This window comes from Priapulus caudatus, unplaced genomic scaffold, assembly GCF_000485595.1.
Source record: "Priapulus caudatus unplaced genomic scaffold, Priapulus_caudatus-5.0.1 Scaffold259, whole genome shotgun sequence".
NCBI classification, from domain to species: Eukaryota; Metazoa; Priapulida; class Priapulimorpha; order Priapulimorphida; family Priapulidae; genus Priapulus; species Priapulus caudatus.
In genome coordinates this window covers 269469-293923 of record NW_014577320.1, presented here as the reverse complement: position 1 = coordinate 293923, position 24455 = coordinate 269469, and the positions used below count along the sequence as shown (strand labels likewise).

General features: G+C 45.1%; 1 protein-coding gene across 6 annotated transcripts in view; it reads right to left on the bottom strand.

The window, feature by feature from the left end:
* Positions 1 to 24455, bottom strand: part of LOC106808207 (importin-7-like) — a 27028-nt gene continuing 2573 nt past the window's right edge. Inside the window, exons 3-28 of one of the 6 annotated variants that reach the window (XM_014810816.1) lie at positions 23039 to 23195; positions 22198 to 22356; positions 18656 to 18812; positions 17957 to 18046; positions 17257 to 17351; positions 16787 to 16857; positions 15915 to 16017; positions 13731 to 13776; positions 11890 to 11989; positions 11073 to 11266; positions 9685 to 9818; positions 8575 to 8696; positions 7826 to 7986; positions 7184 to 7370; positions 6766 to 6891; positions 6280 to 6377; positions 5990 to 6082; positions 5627 to 5710; positions 4951 to 5087; positions 4481 to 4626; positions 4108 to 4194; positions 3281 to 3319; positions 2415 to 2545; positions 2078 to 2240; positions 1224 to 1340; positions 1 to 873 (exon numbers count right to left, since the gene is read on the bottom strand). In XM_014810816.1, the coding sequence (XP_014666302.1) occupies positions 791 to 873; positions 1224 to 1340; positions 2078 to 2240; positions 2415 to 2545; positions 3281 to 3319; positions 4108 to 4194; positions 4481 to 4626; positions 4951 to 5087; positions 5627 to 5710; positions 5990 to 6082; positions 6280 to 6377; positions 6766 to 6891; positions 7184 to 7370; positions 7826 to 7986; positions 8575 to 8696; positions 9685 to 9818; positions 11073 to 11266; positions 11890 to 11989; positions 13731 to 13776; positions 15915 to 16017; positions 16787 to 16857; positions 17257 to 17351; positions 17957 to 18046; positions 18656 to 18812; positions 22198 to 22356; positions 23039 to 23195 (3080 nt within the window). In that variant the 3' untranslated portion in view covers positions 1 to 790. The remainder of the gene's footprint in view (positions 874 to 1223; positions 1341 to 2077; positions 2241 to 2414; positions 2546 to 3280; positions 3320 to 4107; positions 4195 to 4480; positions 4627 to 4950; positions 5088 to 5626; positions 5711 to 5989; positions 6083 to 6279; positions 6378 to 6765; positions 6892 to 7183; positions 7371 to 7825; positions 7987 to 8574; positions 8697 to 9684; positions 9819 to 11072; positions 11267 to 11889; positions 11990 to 13730; positions 13777 to 15914; positions 16018 to 16786; positions 16858 to 17256; positions 17352 to 17956; positions 18047 to 18655; positions 18813 to 22197; positions 22357 to 23038; positions 23196 to 24455) is intronic. The other 5 variants (XM_014810817.1, XM_014810818.1, XM_014810819.1 and 2 more) reach the window with 5 other exon arrangements.

Here is a 24455-nt window from a genome sequence, read left to right as displayed (position 1 = left end):
TTCTCTACAGACAAAGTGTGACTTTATTTAGTCATTTATCACCATGGTGATAACATGTGGATTACTGCCAGAAGATTACACACTCTCATTTCATTCCTTGTCAATTATAACGCGTTCGACAAACAACACAGTGGACACAATTACAAAAACATTTCCAGATACTCTGCAAGCAAGGCGGCGGGCGTGTTCAGTGATGACAGTACTGGGCATACACACCAGAACCACAGTACATTAACATAATTTGCCTAGACATTAAACAAACACACACGCGCACACACACACTCAGTATACTGCTGCTACATGATGCAAGGTGTCTGGAACACAAACTAAGGAACAGTTGACAATAGCGAGTCAACCCTTCAGCAGCAGTACTGGCTGACGAAAGGTTCACGTCGTGAGCCATTTGTTCCAAGGCAATATAGAAACTGGAGATGTAAGCCGTACGTCCAAACGAACAAAGTACAAATAAATACGTGCACGTTAACCTTTAGCATACTGTACACCGCTAAAATATGGGCCCCCGGTGTAGATTTATGCAGAAAGCAGACAGGGGTGGAGGGAGTGCAATATGACTTCAACAGCTTACATACATAAGTTTAAATACGAAATCGGTGCTTAAATTAAATAGATCTACAAATCTGTGTATGTTTTCTTGCAACCCTTCTGCTTGAATATCGTTGTGATACGTAACAGCTATACAGAATGTAAACAGTCGAAACGTAATATTGCCATCGGTCAGCCCTTCCTGCTTTTGTAGGCAACATTTAGTAGCTATGCCGATGGCCACGCATCAGGGTGCACCAAAATTGAAAGCGTTCGGAACATCTTTGTTGGCAAAAACATAGCCGCCTTGCTCAGCTATCTGTTTGGATTCTGTAACAAATAAAACCATAGCAAAAATTCCATGCATTTGTAAGTAACACGACATGACGGCCTTTCTCGTAATGGACTTATATTATGGTATAAGTCCACACGTATATGGACTTTGCCAACTACATTATTTTTGGTAATTTCTCAAAAAGAAAGAATGTACGTTGTAAAACAACTAGCCGGCATAAACGCACCCAATAAAGGATTTATACATGCAGTTATTTGAAGACACGACAGAGCTACTAGAACCACTGCTGGCCTCTTTGCTTTATAACTCACGATGCACCGTTATTCCTAAACAATTCACGCGACACGACACTGCGAAGTTCGCTACGAGCGGAGGCGCCACCTACGTTTAGCAGCATGTCTCTGGTCGGCCAGCGTGTAGATTTCCTGCAGCGACTTCACCTGGTCCGCTTTCAGGTTGCACACGAGCACGTTGTACCAGGTCGGGTCCTGTCCGCGAACGTCTGCGGCAAATGTGGAAGCGCGTGAGACAGGATACACAAACCAGCGAATGAGTAAGCCGAGTGCACATCGCACCGCCACCACGCCTCAGTTACTCGCATGTGTTATCGACACGGAGGTTCAGGATGTGAACAGCATGTGTATTGTAATCATCGGCTAGCGTTACGAATGCACGACAGGTTCTTGGGAGTGCGTCGCCATCACGACTAAATTGTAAGAACACACGACGGCACGACCATCCACCGGTTTTTAGAATTCACCATAATCACAGCAAGGGTCAGAACATCAAAAACATCACAAAAAATACTACAATATTATATAACATATTATATTACCATAAGGCCACAATTAAAAAAAATATTTCTTTGCCCTCACCCGACCCAGGCTGAAAAGTTTGGTAGCAATTCAGCATGGTGTCTACATGCTCAGGTGTGCTTGTGTGGAGATACCTTTTATGTTAAATGTTTGTTTTGCTTAGTACATATAATGTACCGACTACAAATATATATAATGTACTGTGATACAATTTGTAAAAAAAAAAGAATGGGAAAAATCAGTAAACATTTTGAGACAGTTGACTTCGAAATTTACACGAGAAGACATATTCCTGACAAGCGTCCCCTGCTGCGTGCACGTCGAATTCTATAAACCTGTGGAAGATCACACCGACTGACGTGTCCTCACAGTGTGACGACGCATGCACGACCGACGTATTAGCGTGCGGGAGGATGGTGCTTACTCTCTAGGATGTGTTTGAAGATGTTGTACTCGTCGACGGGGCATTCTTCCTCATCGAGCGGCGTCTCGTACGCCTCCAGCTGCGTCTCCTCCAGCCCCTCCTCGTCAAAGTCGTCATCGTCGTCGTCGTCATCGTCGTCGTCGTCATCAGCTTCTGTTGCCTGCTGAGAAGACGTTGAAGCGACGCGTCACGATAGTCAACGCACACGAATATACCGAACCAAAACACATTTCAACCACTAGCTACAACAGATGAACTAATCTCGGTTAACCAATCTGTTATGCTCCCGGCCGATCGTGCCCGCGCGTGCACTCTAGCGAAAAAAAGGGCATCTCACGGATTTTTCCAGAGCCTCAAGATATTCTTGGTTGTCTTCGTCAATGATGTCGTCGTCGTCCTCGCACACCTCTGCGTCTGCGTCCTCCTCCTCGTCCTTCTCGCTGTCAGAGTCTTCCACGGCTGCCCGATCTGAAGAAACAATTCGCCAGTCTAAGCGAATTCACCCAGGGCACACGTATACGATCTTAGACACTCGTGTGGCGAGGCAGCGGCCATGATAACTGGCGTGGAAGGGTACACAGGCTCGTAGTCCTTGGTGGATCCTCTAAACCTAGATTCTCCCCACTAAGCATTTCAAAACAATAGCTTTTACCGCGGTCAGCGAGAGGGGGGACACGATGAGTGACGAGCTGTCGGTCACGATGCTTGCTGTGACACCACAGCGACGACGATCCATGAAATGCCTACTAGTTTGAACTTTTGTCTGCAGCTGATGGCACAAAACCGGCACCGCTCTATCCCTAAAATTACGTATTTTTATCATAGCAGATCTAACACAGATGAACTGGTAGCAGCACTTTAATGCTCACAAGTTTTACACACATACAGTTCACCCTTCATACACGACAGCAATATTGATAATTTTCTACACATTGCTAACTAGCACAAGTGCAACAAAACATCTCTGCGAAAAAGTAAAATGCATGGAAGGATTAGGGGATAGAGGAAAGTGATTCCAGACTCATTCCCGTGTTCTTTCTTTTCTAGCAAGCTATATGCACGTGCTTGGACGCTACAAAGAGTCCTTACACCAGCAAGCAACATGCAGTGTATTAACGTGGCTGTACCACAGTTAACATTAGTTGCATTCTAGTGGAAGTAACAAATTTTAAAAGGTAGAAAACAGCCGATATATACGAGTACCTGCATGCTTAAGTCGTTTTCTGGGTATGGCTAGCCCATCTACAACAAACAGAAGCCACATTGAACCCAACATTTTGCACAGCTTACATTTCGCGATTACTGCTCTTCGACCATAAGATACAGTTCACACACCACGAAAACTGGAAAGTTACGCATCCGAAACAGCCATTGCACACATCGATTCGACAAGTTAGAAAATATGTCACAAGTGTCGCACTTAGCAACATTTTTATGCTGGTTAGCACGCATTTTCCGGCTAGTACATGCATGGAACACACAAGCCGTTAACCAAACATTAATCCACCCGACTGCCTGAAGTCTCAACACAGATTCACTCCTAAGTATTGCCTACAGTTATTATACAAGTTATGAAAGGTGCTGCTGCTATTGTGGCACTTCGTGCCATTTTAGTGTTGTCAACGCACATGCGCTGGGTAGCGCAGGTTAGCAGACATATTTTGTTAATTAAAACACTGACCCACGATCACACGTTTAGCTTTATAAGAAATTAGCACAGAATTACAAGCTGGTGTGGAGTTCAGGAATGTAACACACACACACACACACACACACACACATCTGACAGCCGTGTAGAAAGAAAGAACACAAGAAGCTAGAGCCGTAGACTCTAACCATACATGTACGTCTGCTACATCTCGCTAGAGGATATCACAGGCATGCCTCTCGCTGAGAAAACACAAGCGTCTCCAACAAGGGTGCAACCACTTCCTCTAAACATTTAGAGAAACTAAATGGCCCATGCGGCGCCTGCTGGTACGTAAGAATTTCATCTATACTCTAGCGAGACTGCAGAGGGAGTCACTTTCCTTTCAGACAAGTCGAGGGGTGGTGATGATGACGATAGTGTAGATGCTCCATATGCTCATAATGTTTGAGTTTCTGCATAGTTCTACCTGCAACCTCACAACCCAATAATGTTATAAAATCTATTGCACACGGTAATGAATCACAAGAATATGTAAAAACAGACGAGACTGAACTGTTTCAGACAGGAAGCTGTTTGCAATACACAGGCTACCGAATTGCTAGAAACTCAACACCGTGGCTATTACTACATAGGAATTACGACGCACCCTGACACAGTATTATTACAGATCTTATAGTGCCCGCTAAGACATTGGCCAGTGTTAAGCCGGCAGCCGCAGCACGTGCCATGCTGTAGAGTAAACGTAGACTCACTCATGTAGGCTCGCTTCAAGCCATCAAACAGCAGAATGAGGGAGGGCAGGACCTGCTGAGCGACTCCCGAGATTGCTTCCGGCCGGTTGGAGGGAGTGTCGATGAGCGTGCACAATCCAAGAATGCACATCTTTCTGTCATGAATGCTAAAAAAAAAAAAATACAGAACACTCTGCAAGGCTGGAGAAACGAATCGTAGGCTGTGCAAATGGACTTCTATTCCGCGCAGCTGAAAACGACATCGGACAACTAAATGGCAGACAGTGCACAAAACCGCACGTGCACAAACAGTTGCGATGGCACACGATGCTTGCATAACTTCTAAATCTCCCAAATTAACATATATGCACCACCCCCCTGCAGACAAACGCACGCACTCACACTCACACACTCACACACACACAGACACGCGCACACACACTTCACGTGGTATGTCATCGTAGTTTAAGATCGCGTTCCGGCCGGCTCACCCGAGGAAGCAGTCTGTGTCGTCGATCCACTGCCGTATGAACTGTGACAGGATCGGTTCGCTGGTGTTCGGAAGGTGCATGTTGTTCAGTGTCTCCAACAGCAGACCGGGATTGTAGTACAGCGCTGCTATCACAACCTGAAACGCAGCAGCACACCTCGTTAGAACACAACAACCGCGGAGTTAAGCCCGGCGCACACGTGAGTAATTTTACTGATGCATGATGCATGCAAGTAAAATGATGCATGTGTCAAAAAACTCACGTGTGCGGCGGACTTTCGTTGAGTTTTCTGACGCATGCATCAAGAAACTCGATATCAAACACGTTTGATAATTTTTGACTCATGCGTCAAAATACTCAACGCGTGCGCGCTGGCTGCGTAAATTTACTCAACACTGGCACTCACAGCGCATGCGTTTAAATCATGGCTGCGCACAGTCACGTGATCTGCATTACCACTTATTATATATACCTTGAGTAATTTTACTCAAGTGTGCGACGGATGCTGAAAATATTTCGCGTAAGTATTTTGACGCATGCATAATTTTACTTGAGTAAAATTACTCACGTGTGCGCCAGGCTTTATGTTACCGTCGACGTCTTGCGCGCAAAGAGAGCATGTGCCGACAGACTAGGGGTGGCATATAGAAGAGAGCAGGCGACAGAACTCACTCACCTGCAGACACATGGTGCGAAGTTCGGACGTCTTAACTTCCCGGGTGAGCCTCTCCAACGCCAGCTCCACAAACAAAGGAACACACTACAGGAAAAGCAACACAACGGCGTCGTTATCACGTCATTAGGGTTGCAGAAGCCGGTATTTGGTCGGCAAAGACGTAAACATACGTGCTTTAATATATGACATGCCAAGAGACGTGTGATGGATACACATCCCCACCAAGTAAAACTAGCGACTAGCTACACTGTCAACAAAACACACCGGTCTTCTGAGGCCTGGTTCAATTGTTAAAGATACAGAACTAGAATTGCGTGCATAGACTGCTGCATGTAACTACTCTGCATGTTTTAACCTACGCACCTGATCCACTTGTCCTTTATACTGTAGCAGGATTACCTCCAGGAGCTTAGCTGCATGGCTCTCTGGGTCTTCTCCCTGATCACTCTTTAAAATCTGACAATCACAAAAATACACACAAAGTAAGCAAGACAGCATCTCCATATTTCCAACTGAATGTCGAGAAGCACAAGTCGTTCAAACATCTTGAAATCTCATTCGCCTGGAAGAGGCAGCAACACCCAAGTACATGGTGGTGGGCTGAAAAGTTACTCTTTATTGAGTGTTATAAATAAGACAATATCACAACTCACTGCCTTGCACATGTTGTACATGATCTCCATATAGCGAGGGTTGGACAGAAAAGCCGGAGCGTCTATTGTGATATAGTTATGAAGTGCCGGCATCATATCTGTAACCATGGCAACAAATACATGTATACCTAGTGCACATCATACTAGCATGATTTACACGTGAGAAATATTAAGGCAGAAGCTGTTTATGCTGTTGCTGCTGCACATGATCGCTGTTACACTGAAAACGTTTGTGCAAAATCCTAAAATATATGTTAATCGATGCTACTATACTCCCTTTTGTGAAAAAAATATATAATCACATACAATAGAGGTTTCTTCATCCGAATATAGTTCAGCGATACATTTGTGACACATGCACGAACTTTAAACCACAATTGGAAGTACCCAGCTATTGCCGTGGCCAGCCCATGGTCGGCGTGTAAAACGAAGGTCGTGCTCGCTCCAGCGCCGCGAACGAAAAAAAACAAGCGCATTCGCACTCACCGATGAAGTAATCGAACCCGTCCTTTTGGAACATGTCGTAGACGAGTTCGTAGACCTGCCACATGTTTGAGCTGATCGCTGTGCACGTCAAGCTGTACACCAGGGAGAGCACCTCTTCGTAAAATTCTGCAACAAACGAGAACGATATAAGACGCAAGAATCGGAGTCGGCAGTTCACGTCGTTCACAGCGAATCATTCTCGCAAACGGGTGTCCTCAGAAAACACGAATAATCACGCTGTCACGCGAGTGCCAACAAGCGAACGCGGCAACAGAAAAACTCTGTTCCCACGCTTGCAAGACGTCAACATTCGGCCGTTACAGCATCAGCCCAAATGCCTAATATTGTACATCACCGGACACCGAAACGAAAAACTCGCTAGCGCGCTAGCCGACGGCAAGCAGCGATTCGTACGCACCCATAACGCTGTTCTGTATTATCACGCCTACGACGTTGAGGACGACGCCTTCTAGCTGGGCCATGATGGCCTTCTGGTCCTCCATAACAGTCAGGATCGCAGAGATGGTGTTTAGTAGACCCATAGCTGTGATGGCCTTCTCTTCCGTCCCCTCGTCGCTGTTGATGACTTGGCCAAACGTCGTCGCCTGCAAACGAAACCAATCTCCTCTAGACAACGTCACCTCACTGGGCAGCGCTACTAAAACGCACGCAGCGCTACGAGAAATCATGCAAAAAAACCAGGTGCTTTCTTATTTCCTCTCCCTACTCTTTTCCTCTCATCCCTTCATCTCAAAAATCACTTACGTACTACGCTCGGATACTTGCTCGAATTTTAATTCATGATTTCGAACTACAAAATAGAAGCCAGCACAAACAAATCAAACAATGCTCTTAAAACCGACCGAGTCCTGAACTTTGCACCCAATAGCACGTTCACGCCCTGGGAAACTGGCAACACGGACCAGGAAGTCGACATGGAGACCAGCTGACGTAAACAAGCGCGCGTTCATACACTTGGAAACTCGGCACGCCGGACCACGACGTCGACACCAACACGGGACGATCGGCGAGACGTAAACAAGCGCGCGCGTTCGCTCACCAGGTGTTGCGTCATCTCGACAGCGATGGGCGCCATCTGCTCGGAGTAGGTGCAGACGAGCTTCTGCATCACGTTCGTCAGGTCGTCGTTCTCCGTCTCGCGAATTATCTTCAGCAGCTCGAGGACGATCATCTTCACGTGCGGCTCCATCAACGTCTGAGCTGGAGCGAGCCGACGCGGAGCATTAGAGTTGCAGACGCACCGTGCCAGAGCCGGATTTCAAAGCAAAATTTCTGACCCTTCTTCCCGACTTTTTGGTTACTTACCGCTATTGCACGAGGGAAAGCAACTGTCTAGAGTAACGCTAACATGACTTAGAACCTTCGTACTTCAGCATATTCACCAAAGCATGCACAATTTCAATTCTGATTTACTCGATTCGATTTCCGCCGCCATTTCTCGCGAATCTCAAACTTAAAAATCGCGTAAATAATTTTGCGCGTGCACGTGAGCTCAGGGTCTAATTGTAATCATACCAGCAGCTGGATGAATCCAGCCACCATCATGCGAACGAGACAATACTCATCATTGCTCACTACGTAAGGAACAAGTGAACACAATCTGTAAGAACTCACCGACGTGAAAAAACAATAAATACCTATTCTTTCGATTAATAAGTTATTACAGCAACGCCCCTGTAGCCATGAAGACGTCGCTTCGACCCCATGGTGAACAGAACATAGACAACCGTTTACAGCATTGCCCCCCCACCACCACCACGTGCCGCAGCGCACTTCATACAAGCTTACCCTTTTCTTGACTAGTAATCAGCATCTGGAGGGCAATGGCCGCCTCGACCTTCACCGGGAGCTGGGTGTCGTGCACGAGGCACTGCTGCGTCAGTTCCAGCGCCCGCGATAGGTTCTCCTCACTGAAACACGTGTGGCCGCCCTCTGTGAGTGCACACAGTCATCCAAGCCCGCCCCCACACACGCACGAGGTTGCAACGCGTGTTTTGACACGCACCAATTATTACTGACTATTATGAATACACGTTGTGAAGGTCGCCAGGGTCGTCGCTGCAGAAGGCAGATATACTGCACGACCCATCGTGTGTTCGACGAGCTTATCATACGATGCTACATTATTATACTTTTTACTTTTATTATAAAAATTATACTATTATTAGTGGTATTACATAATATATTCACAGCCACAATTCATTCATTGTTCAACGAATGCAGGCCGACCGTCTACAGACGGCCCAGTGGCAAGGGCGATACGTAGCAGCGATATACGCAACCTGTACGAAACGGCGCCGGGACTGATACCTCAATGGTGCAGCAGACCCAAAAAAACAATAGCGCATCTTCGTATCATGCTATACCAAAGATTAATTATAATGCTGGCCACTGGATGGAGCCGCATGTACTCAACTCTTTGGCGAGACCTTTCTTTCTTCTGCGCGATCAACGACATTCTCGTCCCATGCACGCCGTCGCCACGAAGCAGACACGCTACGGGCGATCAGCACATCACAGGGCAGCGTAACGCGACACAGTCGGCAAGCCTTACCCAGGGCGCGAAATAAGCACCGGCCCACCGACATATGCTGGCGGCAAATTATTTGGAGGGCCAGTAACATTGGCAAAACCACGGCCCTTCGAGCCGCTGGTTTCAGCCGTGTTAGCGAGTACCTACATTTTTATTCATAGCATTTATAAGCAAATAGCCTACATTACTGTTTTACCTGAAGGATATCATGCCATGATTTATCAACATTTTACAAATTTCAAATCGAGAATGCAAGCGTGAAACATGACATGATTGATTTTACAAACAAAATTTGTGAGAGCTGGTAAAAAATTACTGTTCCCAGTGCTCTAGGCCGGTGCAAAAAAATTTCGTGCCCTGCTTACCTGTTGAACTTCACATCACAGAAGTAGTGTAGGACCCAGCAGGCGCGCGCTCGCATGTAGCCATCCGTCGACTGGAACTGGGGGAACACGTACGTCTGCAGAACCTGCTCCACCTGATCCTTGTAAACTTTCTTCTGCAATAAGACACACAACCTCTCGTATCTAGCCGCCAAGATAAATAGACTGCCAGCCATGTAAGCTATGAAGTAAATACGAGCGTGCATAGAAGCCCACATCAACCACATGGTTCATACAGGAGTTAAAACAGGACTGAAATTTTTTTCAAGGACTTTTAAAGAACATTTTATCAGAATTCATACACAAAACATACCTGGATTAATTTAATAACCCCATTCTTAATCATATCACTGTCACCTCTAAAACTTACCTGAATCACATTATTAATAAACCCTTCTAAACACTGTCACTTCTACAACATACCTGGACTTACTGTAATTTGTGATCATCATTTAATTGTCTATCGTGTCTATAGCTTTTTAAGCTCATTTAACGCAATTTTTATTGAGGTTTGCACATTATTGATGGTACAAAATTTCTTTTTATTACAGGCAAGGATTCTTTCTAAAAATTCAAGGACCTTTCAAGCACAAAATCAACATTTACTAAATTCAAGTACTTTTCAAGGAATCCCCTCAAATTCAAAGACTTTTCAAGGACTGTGCAAACCATGAACCACAGAGTTCCGCTAGCCCACACACTCTCATAAGAAGTAATTAACAGGTGCAGACACACATGAACATTCCATCTCCACGTGCAAGTACCGAAATAGCTGTAAAGAAGACTGAACAACGACAACAACACACCCTCAGGGTTCTGCCCAGGATTTTTTAGTGCCGGGCGCATCCAGTTGCGACGAAGTCGGAAGATGCAAGCGCCGTAGGCGCGAAACCAATCTAGGGGGGTCCGGGGCATGCCCCACTGGAAAATTTTAAATAGTCTGAAACTCAATTTCCTGCACTCTGAGCAATAAAAAGATCATATATCATTTGCCGGGCACACCCGCCCACCGCCGTCCACCAAATCTCAAATAAAACCAGAGAGGAAAGGGGAAGAGAATTTGCCATTCTGCAGGTCTTCCAGAAGAAAACACAGCATGTCGGCACGGACGTGATGGAAGCTGTTGCGACTACATCACGCCACAACTAATTCAGCTATCCGCCAGCAAAATTACTAGCCCACAACCCCACACACACATCGCTGCTTATCTGGTTAGGCAGAAAGGCAAGCATTCCTTGCGTTCCCGCAAATTAATCCGTGGAACGTACTGTAGTCAATCTCAACAGACGTAATTTCCCGCAAATTAATCCGTGGAACGTACTGTAGTCAATCTCAACAGAGACGTAATTTCGCGCTGGAACTTCACCCACCTTGAGCAAGAGGTCAGCGAGTGTGCCGATCATGTGCAGGGCGCCCTCTTTCTGCCGCGTCTCCATGCCGGGCTGCACGAGAATGCTCATGCAGAATTCCATCGTCGACTGCAGCATGTCCTTGCGCTTGAGACAGCACGTGTGGAGCAACGTCTGGGCGGCCGTCACGGGCGAGATGAAGTCCTCAAACACGTCTGCATCGATCAAAAAATTGCTCGAGTTAATCGTCGTTTGTTACATGACACCGCGCACGACTCTTGCTAGAATCTAACTTCGCCTGCAACTTGCTACGAATCCATATTATCTGCCAAATGCAGTTGAACAAACCGTTCTACGCGGTCAATTTCTTCTGAAGCAAAATAAAAATAGATATGCAGTGAACCCTCGGTAGCAGAGACCAGGTTCAGTTGCTCTGTGCGATTTATCTGGAGGGAAATAATCAGGAATGTTTGACTGTAACAGTATGTCCAGGGAGTGTGAGTTACTTATCGCTACTTATACAGTACCTACAGTACAGCCCTATACAGCTAACGTTTACAGGCCATCATGGGAAAATAAACGCTTCGCTCACGGTAAATGACATTACTCTTCTGTGCATTCTACACCCCTCCATTTAACAATGATTTTCAATGTTTAATATGTGTGAATCCTGAGTATATGCTAATGTAGTATCTACTCTGCACTCTTGTGCCTTTATTGCCAAGTTATTATATCACTCTGAAGCGAAGGACATTCGTCACAGCCTACATCACCCCACCAGTCTGTTAAATCGAGGGTTCACTGCATATAGACAGCTCACGGTATAGGGATTACGCACCAAACTTAAGACGTATGTATTCTATAGGGTCCTCCTCCCACAATTCATTGTCTTCCTTCGTATGGCACATCAGTGGAAACAAAACGTCGCTAACAATTTGCTGAAATCACACGAACATCAATTTCAATCCACCTTCATCAAAGAGAGGAACATCAGAGGTACGTATCACTTTAAAGGCAGGGTTCTCCCTACGTTGCGCAAACGGGGGGCGCGCGCGCCCCGTTTGGGGAAACTCCCCCCTGTTTGAATCGTTGCGCCCGGTTTAAATTCCACCACAATAAAAGTTGCCAGCCGCGGCGAATCGACCATCAGAATTGCGCCGTTCGACCAGGACACCGACGGTGTAATCTTTACCGTACACGCTATGCCACTGCAGACACGTACACAAGTTAAACCTGACAAGTGCACAGTTAAGCCTGTAACTAACTGTACCCGACGTCGGCTATCGTCTCTATATAGTACAAGAGAACCCAACAATACCGGATCTATGCGTGAGTGTGGTGGGCGTTTTACGACATTAATTAGTCGTACCAGGTAAAAAATACAACGCCCCTGCGGACCCCCTAGTCCGTAGTTTTCCCCCCTTCCCTACCCCTCCCCTCCCCCCTGTTGAATTTAATCCTGGGGAGCAATCCCTGGAAAGGCGATAGTGCACTCTAGCATTGTACTGCAATAACTGTATTTACTGTATAACAATCGTCATATACCCACGATAATTATGTTACCAGCAATACCTAATGCTTGATTTTATAATTAATTGACACATCAAACGCTACGAAATTTCAAACGGCGCATTGACCACACGGCGACCAGTGCGGCACCACCCTGAAAAGTGGCCGCGTTTCCCAAATATATTTTGCAGGTTACAGACGAGGCTAATCACACAAGTGCAATGTATATTCATACCCTAAATGCTATATTAACCGAAACGATGTCATTTTTAGGAGCAAGATTTATCATAATTAACTGAACTGAATATGTCGATTTATGAGATATTACAATCCTTTTGCTTTTTAAATTAATAAAATAAGAAACACCCTCGGTCTGTAGACCTTGGCTAGAAAGTCGGTTTTGCGCAACTTATCAGATCCTGTGCGCTTGAGTGGCCGCACCGCCGGTTGTAGATCAAACCGTAGTCGTTAGTTTTAATACATTTTTTAATAAGATATTCTAATGCAGTGTTGAGACCATTAAACTTTTTATGAAGCCGTAATTTGAACTTAAATTAACTTAATACAAACCCTTGATAGAACCTAGAGTAAACAACTTCCTTAAGTACTGAACATGATGATACTAAAAGAACCGAACATCGGCCTTTCAGTAATATGTAGCTAAAGAAAATCGGAAACCAATTCAGATAGGAAGGCCTAGTTTGTTTGAATATGAGCTCAGGCTGTCTTTTTGTTCACACCAGCCGGCAGTGGGCCACCCTACTGGCTGCTTGAATGGCTTTTCCTCCACGATGCTAGTACACGACTATCACGAGCCAAGGATCGGAGCCGTGTTGTTAGATTTGTTGCCGCAATTCTGCATTTCCTCCCTATACCTTAGGTTTAAGGAAGGAATGATTCCCTCTTCTCAAACCCTTGACTTTGACCTCACTTCGACATCCCAACTCGTTTTCGGATACCCCATACGTCCCACTTCGGAATCCGTGACGTCGGAGCCGTTTAGATTTGTTCGCCAAACTGTTGACGCACGCGACGCAGACGATCAGCGAATTCTACAAGCTGCATCTGATTACGTCAGATGAGCTAAAAACCAATACCACGCGCCATCCAAGAGGCCAAGTGAAAAGAGCCATGCACCAGAGGCTCTTGTTACGATTCGACAACACTCACCCGCATGTGAGGTTTGAGGAACTTCCAGGAGTGAGCGTGTGCAACTCTGAAACATTCAACATTTATCCGAATTTCAGATTATCTGAACAGATCTCAAGGTCCCGTGAACATTTAATAATATTGAACTGCCAGAAATATACGATGACAAACAATCGGAGGGTATGGTGGGATAAGGATATGCTAAATAGATAAATTATGTCAACAAGCTCTTGGTCATAAATGTGCGCAGATTTACGTCGACTGTCTCTGTGTTGATGAAATTGAACTGTCAAAAATATACGATGACAACACAAGTCGACGGCGGTCGATGGGCGATAAGGTTACATATCTAACTGAGATAACAATAATCTTGCCACAGACAAGGCGTATCGGCTCGCACAAATGGCGCAGTTTACACACCATCGCTGCTCTGGTTATCTAGAATTCACATAAATCTGGTCGGCTCGTTACCAGAACACACATAACACCCAGTTTTGACATCTAACCTTGCCTCATAGACTGTCACAGAACACACGGAAAATTATTTAGCTTTCTCATGCACAGTGGTTACACAGGTATGAGAAAGTTCTATGGTAACTAACGTGTTGAGGACGAATCTTGAGTCTGGCAACGCGGCAGCCCTTATTACAAGATAATTGTGCTGGCGTCTGATCCGGGTAGTAGCCGTATGGCGCAATGCGATTAGGTGCTCAGCAAATTGCCGTCAAGACAAACTTGCCGACCCGCTACGCTCGCAGCATCTTCAGGAAGGATACATGACACGGCGATTGACATGGACACCCTGCTGGACAGTGCAAGCGTCGGCCCCCCGGAATTACTGCTCGGCGCCTAAACCACGCGCGCTCGTCCTCTTGGTCCGAACCCTGCACTCCTGACTGACCCGAAAACTTTTGAGCGGTACCATCTAGAAACTGCTTGTAATTTTGTACATCTTGCTACACATAGATTTGTCGCATGTGACAGTAACACTTAGGACACCGTGAGTCGTTGGGTCAACCCCTGTTCAGGTGATGAAATTCAAGCTAGATTTTGCAACATTGCACTGACATAATGAAGGTCGTTATTTTGAGATAAATTGAAAACAAGGCCGCAGAGCGGTCTTGGGCTCACTCTGCAGGTGTGTCTGCTGACGTGATTATAAACGATATTGGCGCTTTGCGCAATTAAATGCCTGGTGCAACTGTGGTAGCCTACATTGAACAGGTGATGGGCTCTAATTGGCAAACACGACAGTTCGACTGCCTTTCGTTAAGCAGCCTGCACACATCATCCATGTTTTAGACCTCCTCCGTTGAGGGGTCAAAGAGGGATTATCAGGACCACTTACTCTTCCTGCACGGTCAGGGGAAAGCACTTTCGATGGCTCTCTTCATAAAGCCAGTACAAAAGGGTAGGTCACCGCTGAGCAACAAAAAAAGGGTTGTCTAGACCGGCGGGTTTTTGGTCACACCTATGTCCTACCAGAAACATGTCTAAATCTGCCACTGTGCCCATCGTGCACCTGTTGCCTTGACTGCCAATTTCGCACCAGTTTGATGGCTTTCCTACCATGATGCAGTATACAGCCGACGTGATCACCAGAGCCTAGCGTCGAGCCGTTTAGATTTGTGCCTCAATTCTGCATTTCCTCCCTATACCTTAAGTTAAGGAGGGAATGTTACCACTTCTTTTACACCTCTTGACCTTTGACCTTTGACCCCCAGCTTCGATATCCCAACTCGTTTTCGGATTACCCCCCCACGTCCCGAATATCGTGACCGTACGTCGAGCGGTTAAGATTTGTGCCCAACTGTTGACGGACGGACGGACGCTCGCACGGACGGACGGACGCTCGCACGGACGGACGATCATGCGATTCTACAAGCCGCATCTGACTATGTCAGATGAGCTAATAAATATTTCAATCCATTTCTGTTATTCATTATTAAAGAAAAGATATTTGATTGTTCACTTTTCCTTTTTTAGCGCTGTAGAGTTAGTCCTTTAAATTATTTACGATCAGATCAGTTATCTGAACAAAATTCTCACCGCCCGTCTCGTTCGGATAATCGAGGTCCAACTGTATATGAATAACCAACCATTTATATATTCACAGCTTCAGGAAGTACGAGGAACAGGACCAACCCCACCCCCGAGGTTAAATGTCATGAAACGGCAATCTTAAATATTCTACGATTTACTTACGCTGTGTTGACGTAGTTAATAGACTGCTGTAATACTCTAGGTGCTATGTAGATATTTTGTCTGTAGAGGTCGAGTATCTTCAATAGAACTTCTAAAATACCAGCTGCAAATACAATTCATCATCAGGGATTTTATCAAGTCAATATAAAGATTTCTACAGACCTATTATTGCACACGCACACTCACGATGGCACAGATTGTTGCACATTGCAATTTCTATGACTTTCCACATATAACACAGCACTTATTTTAATGTCAAATGTCAAATTACTGTCGACTGGCTAAGCCCCATCTCCACACACAAATTCTACTGCCTCGCTGAAATTGAACTGCCAGAAATATACGATGAAAACAATCGAGGTATGGTGGGATAAGGTAATATCTAATAATAAATATTTCAACAAGCTTTGTCAAAATGGCGCAGTTTACAACATACTGTTCTGTTGATCTAGAATTCACATAAATCTGGGGCTCGTTACCAGAAACAAAATAACACCAGTTTTGACATTAACCTTTCCTCATAGACTGTCAACAGAAACACGGTAAAATTATTAGTTTCTCATGCACAGTGTACACAGGTATGAGGAAAAGTTCATGCTAAGACTAACGTTGAGACGAATCTTGAGTCTGACAACGGGCCCCTAGGCCAGGATAGTTTGCTTGACGTCTGTCCAGAGTACCTATGGCGCAATGCGATAAGTGATCAGCAAATTGCCTCAAACAACTCCGACCTACTCTCGCAGATCTTCAGGAAGGATACATGACACGGCATTGACATGCACCTGCTGGAAGCTGCAACGTCGGCCCCCCGAATTACGCTCGCTGCTAAACCATGAGCGCATCCTCTTGTACGAACCCGCAGTCCTACTTACCGGAAAACGTTTTCAGGTACCAATCTGAGAACTGCTTGTAATCTTTGGTTACATTGCCTGGACTGCCATACCTGAGAAACGGGAAGAAGTACGGATGAATGCAGGTTTAATGAAACTGTGACACCACACACAGTACATTAACCTTGACTCTCCAATTTGATGTTTATGCATTTATAATAAAATCGGAGGGAGCGACAATTGTCAATATTCGTACAGGACGGAACAACAAATACTGTAGCTGGAACTATGAGAATTGACAATGTTTTAAACAGCATTTAAGGTTACCAGGTAGAATGTGGCCAGCTTTACTTTACACAGAACACTATACAAGTAAACCCTGTGCATTGCGTAAGGTGGCGTTATTGTAGCATGGTGTCTGCCCCATAGAGAACACAACAGTTCTTTTTGGATCAAGCCATGCAAACGATGTCCAGGCGACATGCACACGCACATGCACACCATGTGTTTACCGTTCAAATATCCGTGCGAGTATGTGAAGACCCCACTTCTTAGCTTTCCAGTATGGACTCTCAGCCCTGTCATCCTCATCTAGCTGCGATATAGCCTGCACGGACAAAACAGGACATCACCAGGCGGCACCGGCATTGACCAGTCTGACCAACCCCCCAGAAATGCACGCACAAAAAGACACCAGCTAATATCAATACTGCAGCCAACCAATGCACGTCGTGTATGCGCAAAATGTTCGTAGATAGACTGGAGGCATCAGGGTTAAAAAGCTCATAATGTGAAAACATCAGCGGATGTTCAGAGTTGGATCGGTTTTCATCATCTGCGCTCCAGTCTACTTCAGGTTTCAGGTATCCAACACCGCCACTATTTAAGTCAAATGGCGGGAATATTGAAGAAATAAGATGCCTTTAATCACACTCTACTTCCACGGTGCGTAAAATAGTTCACACAGAATTGCTCAAACTTTTTTTGCAACATGAAATGCTAACCGAAGCACATTACATTAAAATGGAAATTTAAAGATAACTTCCATTAGGACACCAGACGTACACAGTAATAACAACCTCACACCGCAGAACACTTTATGCTTGCATTTGAAAATTTCGTCGGTGCCATTTACCAGTTTACTACACGATCCAAAGTCCAGGCAAGATAATGCGACGTCAGTACGTCGGTCAAGCACCGGCTGATACTCACGTCGGGTATTGGTCGCTCGAGCACGGTCCTAATCAACTCCATCCAGCGACTAAACGTGTCTCTTGAGATGACGTCTTGAGGCAGGAAGTACTGCAAACAAAATCACGCTATCATGCTTGCCTACGATGTGCAAATCAAGGATACAAAGATTCCTAATGATATCCAAGCTTACTAGGCAGGTTGTTGCTGCTCTATTCTTAGCACAAAACTCCATACAAGTCAAATTATGTGCACGGAAGCAGATGGCATTATTGTAGCATGGTGTCTGCCCCATAGAGAACAGATCAGTTCTTTTTGGATCAAGCCATGCACAGAAAACCCTCATGTACACTCACACAAACCGACAACACAATCCCTACAGTTTAGCAACAGGCGACGTTAGTCTGTTCAGGCTGAATTTAACCACAGCGCCAGTTGCCCCTCATTTTCCGTGGTCCCCATAAAACTTGGATGATATCCACAGCAATACTCTCATGGCTACCGTACCTGGGACACCTCGGTGCATTTCTCATAAATTCCATGGTTTGTACCCATACCCGTGTTGTTAAAAACGGGCCTCGACTACCCTTCTTTGAATGAAATGGGACCATTGGTGCCCTCCCCGCAAAAGCTATCTTGCCCTAAACTTTCTGGTCTCGCCCTACGTAACAATTTGCCCCACGGACTGACTGAGCGGCGGTCGCGCGGAGGCCGACGTACTTGCGTGAGGGCAAAGAAGGTCTTCAGTATCATCTTCTGGCAGAGGACGGCGGGCTCGGACGAGTCCTGCAGCAGGTGGAGCATGCGCTCGTACACCATCGGCAGCAGCAGCTCCAGCGCCTCGTTGAGCGGACCCCGCTCGTCGAGCTTCTTGTATCTGTGACGACAAAGGTTGTCGTCAAATAACAAATCTACTTGTGACAACGACGCGCGTCACTCGCTAAACGCAACGTCGTTGGCGCCTCGCCGTGCCGATCAAGTTTTGTTTCCACCTTCAGTGTTAGTAGCGAAGCTCAGTGCTTCATAAACTGGTGAATGGTTCACCCAAGGATGAATGAAAATTGGTGGAAATACATAAGGGAATTTTGTCGCGGGTGAACCAAATTTTGTGATAAAGATAGTGAAGCACTGGTGTATCTAGTTATTATCATTGGTAGAATGTGGACGCAACAGACGTGCTTAATTTCCAGGGGCCTGTTGTCAGAAACAAAATTAGTCTTAACATTAACTTCCACTCGTAAACCGTTGACAAAAAACATCGCTAAGTTACGAGAATGAACAAGTGCCACAGACTGGACAGAGCGACAGCGGCTCCACCTTGACAGAGGTGTTCTGATGCTAACCTCAACTGTGCAAACGAATGAAGAGCCACCTCCCATTCACCGCCTGTTCGCGTCAGAGCCATATATCTAGGATAATACTAATACAGAGTCATCTATCCAACGACAAATACAACTACCCCACCCGAAAAGTACCAACCCGAAACCAACGTAAACAAATGAATACCAAAAAAACAATAAGGGCAAACCAAAAAAAAAAACAAATCTATAGATTGCTAGGGCCTTTGCTATACCGGTAGTACAGTATAAGATTACTAGTGCTGGCAACTTTAATGACTTCGCTATATTAACATGTATATCATGGATATTGCGTCTCCGAAGCGCCGAGCGTAGTGGTGGGGGGAGAGTGGTGGGAGGGGGCGACGGTGGAGGGGCCTCTATAGCAAAAAGCAGTTGCCGCGCAGGACTGGCGCGTGCAAGTGTCATCACCAAATTCAAAGATGGCATCCCTTCATGTGCGTTGATAACCTGCACTCCATTGAGTTTGCTGGAATCCAATTTATATTCAGGCAGGCGAGAATTTTCGCCTCAACCTGTGAGTTAAACCATCTTGCATTGCGGTTGCCAGGATAATTATGATTTTAGAATAGGTGCCAGTTTCACCCCCATTGCATGCCTAAATGGGCTGCCCCCATTGTTTCTGCCTACCCACGCGAGCAATCCAGGGTTCATTACAGTGTTGCATAATACAGCGGTGCTAATCAGACTGTTTTAGAAAATCATTGATTAAGGGCAGTAAACCTTTGTTCAACAAAACATTTGCTTTTGGAATTGAACTGCGCCAACTGTAGCACTCACATCCGCCAATAGCAAAAGCAGTCAGTCCTTTGTTAACAGTCAACAAATCCATGTTTAACCCTCCTCTTGAGGGTCAAAAGGTTATCCGACACTTACTCTTCGCATGTCAGCGGAAAGTACATTTCATGGTCCTTTCAATAAAGCCATAAAAATGGTAGGTCACCGCTGAAACAAAAAAGTTCCCCAATCGCTCCATCAGACCATGTCCTCAGAAAATGTCTAAAATCTGCCCTGTGCCCCCTTTGACCTGTGACCTCCAATTTCGGCACAGTGATGGCTTTCCTACCATGATGCTATACACCGACTATCACGAGCCTAGGTCGAGCCGTTTAGATTTGTGCCACAATTCTGCATTTACTCCCTATACCTTAAGTTAAGGAGGGAATGTTCCCTTCTTTTACACCTCTTGACCTTTGACCCCCAGCTTCGACATCCAAACTCGTTTTCGGATTACCATCCTCACGTCCCGAATATCGTGACCGTACGTCGAGCCGTTTAGATTTGTGCCCAACTGTTGACAGACACACGGACGGACGCACGCTCATGCGATTCTACAAGCTGCATCTGACTTGTCAGATGAGCTAAATACCCTCTTAACATTACGAGAGCCCAGACACTTTCGTAACTTTAATATTAAGTTGAAAATAACACATTTGCACTACGAATTACAATTATAGTGATATTATATTTTATAATAATGAATAAAATGTGTTTTTCTTGAAAAACACGTCAAAATCATTAATTATCTACCAATCATAAAACAAAACAAAACATTTACAAATGGCGTATGGCATTTGTTCTCGTTTTAAATGACTCTGCCACTTGCCACGACTCTCGCGTCTCGTGTTACAGTGTGAGAATTTGTGTTGTTGTGCAGAATAAATTCATGACCGCGTCGTTTTTCATCAAATATTATTTACATGTGGTTAGCCATCATAATATGCATAAATTACTGTGATATACAATAAATGTGTATGAATTTGAATCTTGTGATCGATTCTAATCCAATCAGCAGCCTTGTGATGAAGTTCCTGTTATCGTAAGTTTTCTAATAGCTGCGATGTGTTTCTGTCACCGCTCCTCTCGTAACATTAACATTAGTCGTAAGTGTTATCTTAGCATTAACATTAGCCAACAGACCCGCTACGTTTCCTTATTCACGAAGCATTAGAAGCAGACCCGCTACGTTTCCTTATTCACGGAGCATTAGAAGCAGACCCGCTACGTTTCCTTATTCACGGAGCATTAGAAGCAAACCCGCTCGCAAAGTTATCATTACTGCCATGTCTGCAATGCAAGCTACAGACTGCAGAGCCACAAAGCGAAGTTATCGAGCAAACGAACCCGCTATACACGTATGAATCACGATAGATCACGATGATCACGTGTGAATGACCCAAAAAAGCAACAGGCCAAAGTTTGAGACTTGGCATAAAATATGACACCTTTGGGGTTTCATTCCATCTGAGACATGTTCATTGTCAATATATCATTGAAAGATAAACTACGATATTCTTTGGTCATATCAGAAAAAGTTCAATCAAAAATAGCTCAGCTACGAGAAATGAACTCTTACACGCCATAAAAGCATTCACAGTTTGTACAAGTTATAGCAATAAAGCATCATGCCAGCATACAAAAAATAATGATCATGACAGGAGATGTGTAAGCCACACACCCACAGTGATGCAGACATGTTCAGGGTTCCCACTCATATGAAGTTTTCATTTTCCATGAGTTTTTTTTACTTGAAAGTAAGTACTAACAGATCCTCAAATTCTTACCTAATAAGATTGTTTTTCAACTAGTTAAAAATTCAAAAAATCTGGGCGATTTGATATATTGATCACAACATTTCTTGCTATGGGCTATGTACGAGTCACAAGCGTTTGTTCACAGCGAACGATATAGGAAAATAGGAAGTATAATGAAGCAATTTAACCATAAAAAGTGAACAGAATCACTTACAGTTTGTGAAAAAGTGGACTTATTTTGTAAAAACCTTTATTATTTACGGTGACGTAATCACTTTAAGGAACACTCGGTCGCGTGTCGTACGTGCGCGAACAAATCAGCGCTAATAACCCGCCGGGATTCGCGGCGGCGGGCGAGAAGCCAACTCACTCGTAATTCTTGACGAGCTGATGGAGGCACATCAGAGCGCCGACCCACGTCCGATAGTCGGTGTACTGAAGGTAGAGGTTGATCTTCTCAACGATCTGTGGCCAGCGAGACGGAAAGTCGTGTTTCACCATGTTGCTGATGCACACGACCAGCTGCACCCTGCAAAACACACGCGCACGCACACAGCACGTTACACACACGCGGGAATTTCGCTCGCTGACCGCCGCGTCCACCTCTCGCGCATTGATCACGAGGCACCGCTACCTACTATCACGGCAAGGGACGCTTTGTCGCGCGCGCACGACAGGCTGGTCGGCGGCATCAGGGTTAAAAAGCTCATTCTGAAAGACATCAGCGAATGTTCAGAGTTGGATCGGTTTTCATCACGTGCACTCCAGCCTGTCTCGCGCACGAATAATGCTGTAAGGCTACATTCCCCTTTCACAGCCTAATAAAAGGACAAGCTTTAATTCTTGTCATAACAAACTAAAACAAGAAACAACATGTGGAGCAATTTATTACTATCGTACAAACATCTAAGTGCTAACCAGTAGGTGCTCTACGTAATTTTGTATACTAATCTCGTCCAATCAGTTTGTACAAAATTTGGCAATCTGATACAATAAAATACGGCCAAATTATTCGCGCCATGACATTCGATTTCCCCTTACTTTCCTTTACTGTCATACTGCTCAAACACACCATAACCAAAAAACAATAAATGCAGTCCAAATGCACTGGGTTACACTCATTAAATAGTTGGTAGTTAAAGACACCCCTAGCATCTTCCCCTTTTCCCCCCAATCGCGGAGTAAATGCGCAGCATCCGACTCAACGCTACCTGATGATGTCGGGCGCTTGTATGACAGCTTCTATGATCGCGTTCCTGATCTCGGCGCGATCCTGCTCGTGAATGTTGAACGGCACCACGTCGCCTGGCTTCTCCGGCTCGCGCGGCTGCCAGAACTGTGTGATCATGTTCTTGAGATAAATTACACCTGGAAGCGAGCGCAGATTGCTGTTCAAGATCCGACGAGAACTTCGATTATTAAAAAAGTGTACATATTCCGAGTTGCGGTTGGTCATATACTTTAGCAACCTCAGGGCTGAGTTTTTGAGACTGCGAGTTTGTCATATAGCTATGAGTACTACCTAACCGAAGTCTAAGACCAGCTGAGGCTCACTCAAGCTTTCAAAGTATGACGTGGTATTGGGTCTGGATATTGTGCTAAATCCTGCACACAACCTACCTAATAAACTACGGCACGTAAAAATGCACGAATTTAGCGCTTTTATCCACTTGACACCCATGCACAAACTTCCCGCCATTACGCCACCTTATGCGATTTTAAGGAATCTGATCTACGCTGTTGGCAACAAGAAACGATGGGTGAAATCATCTCTCTTAAAAGCTTACTATTTCGAGATTTTTGCTCAAAAATGAAATATAGCTGAATATAGTCTCACCTGACAGCAGAAATATCACTGATTACACAAACATTAAAAACACTAAGATTTTATGCAGTTATAGCATAGGAAAATGGATTTGACCACATCATACCAGCAATAAATTTTATCGTATGCCGACTCTCAAAATCACAAATGGCGCCTTCAAACCAAGTGCATAATTAAAACAAAAGGGCGTGCAATTCTGTGTGCTAAATATTATTGAGTTTTTATGTCAGTAATTCAGAGCACTTTCTGTCATTGCCATTCCCGTGTTACTATCTGACTAGTAATCCACAAGCTTCTCTAATAACAGACTTTACGCGGCATTAGTACTACACTCCTGTTATGCTAGTATGAACGTCTGTGTTTACACTCTGACCTGATTTCTGCGGTGCGACTATATCAGCGAAAAAAATACACGGGAGCGGCGAGCGATTTCGCTCCCGTCAGCTTTCAAAGCGCTCTGGTAACAACAATTACGAGAGCGAAAATTTTGGAAGATACGAGAAAAAATCGCTCCCGTGCCGCCGGCAGCGTTCAAAATTAGTTCCGACCCGGGGGCCCGAGCCCACCAAGTTTATGCTCGGGCCACCATCTCTACGAAACTACCGGTCCTCCTCACCGGCACTTTTTCCACTCATATCACGCTGAAATACTACCGTTAGCGCAACGGCAGTTTAAACAGACTTCTAAACGGGAGCGCATAATACGACCCGTTCCTCAACGTAGACGAGGTATCCAAAACAACAAGAGCTGCATGAACTCCCTCAACGCATGATTCGCCACACAAACAAAAACTTGCGACAGTC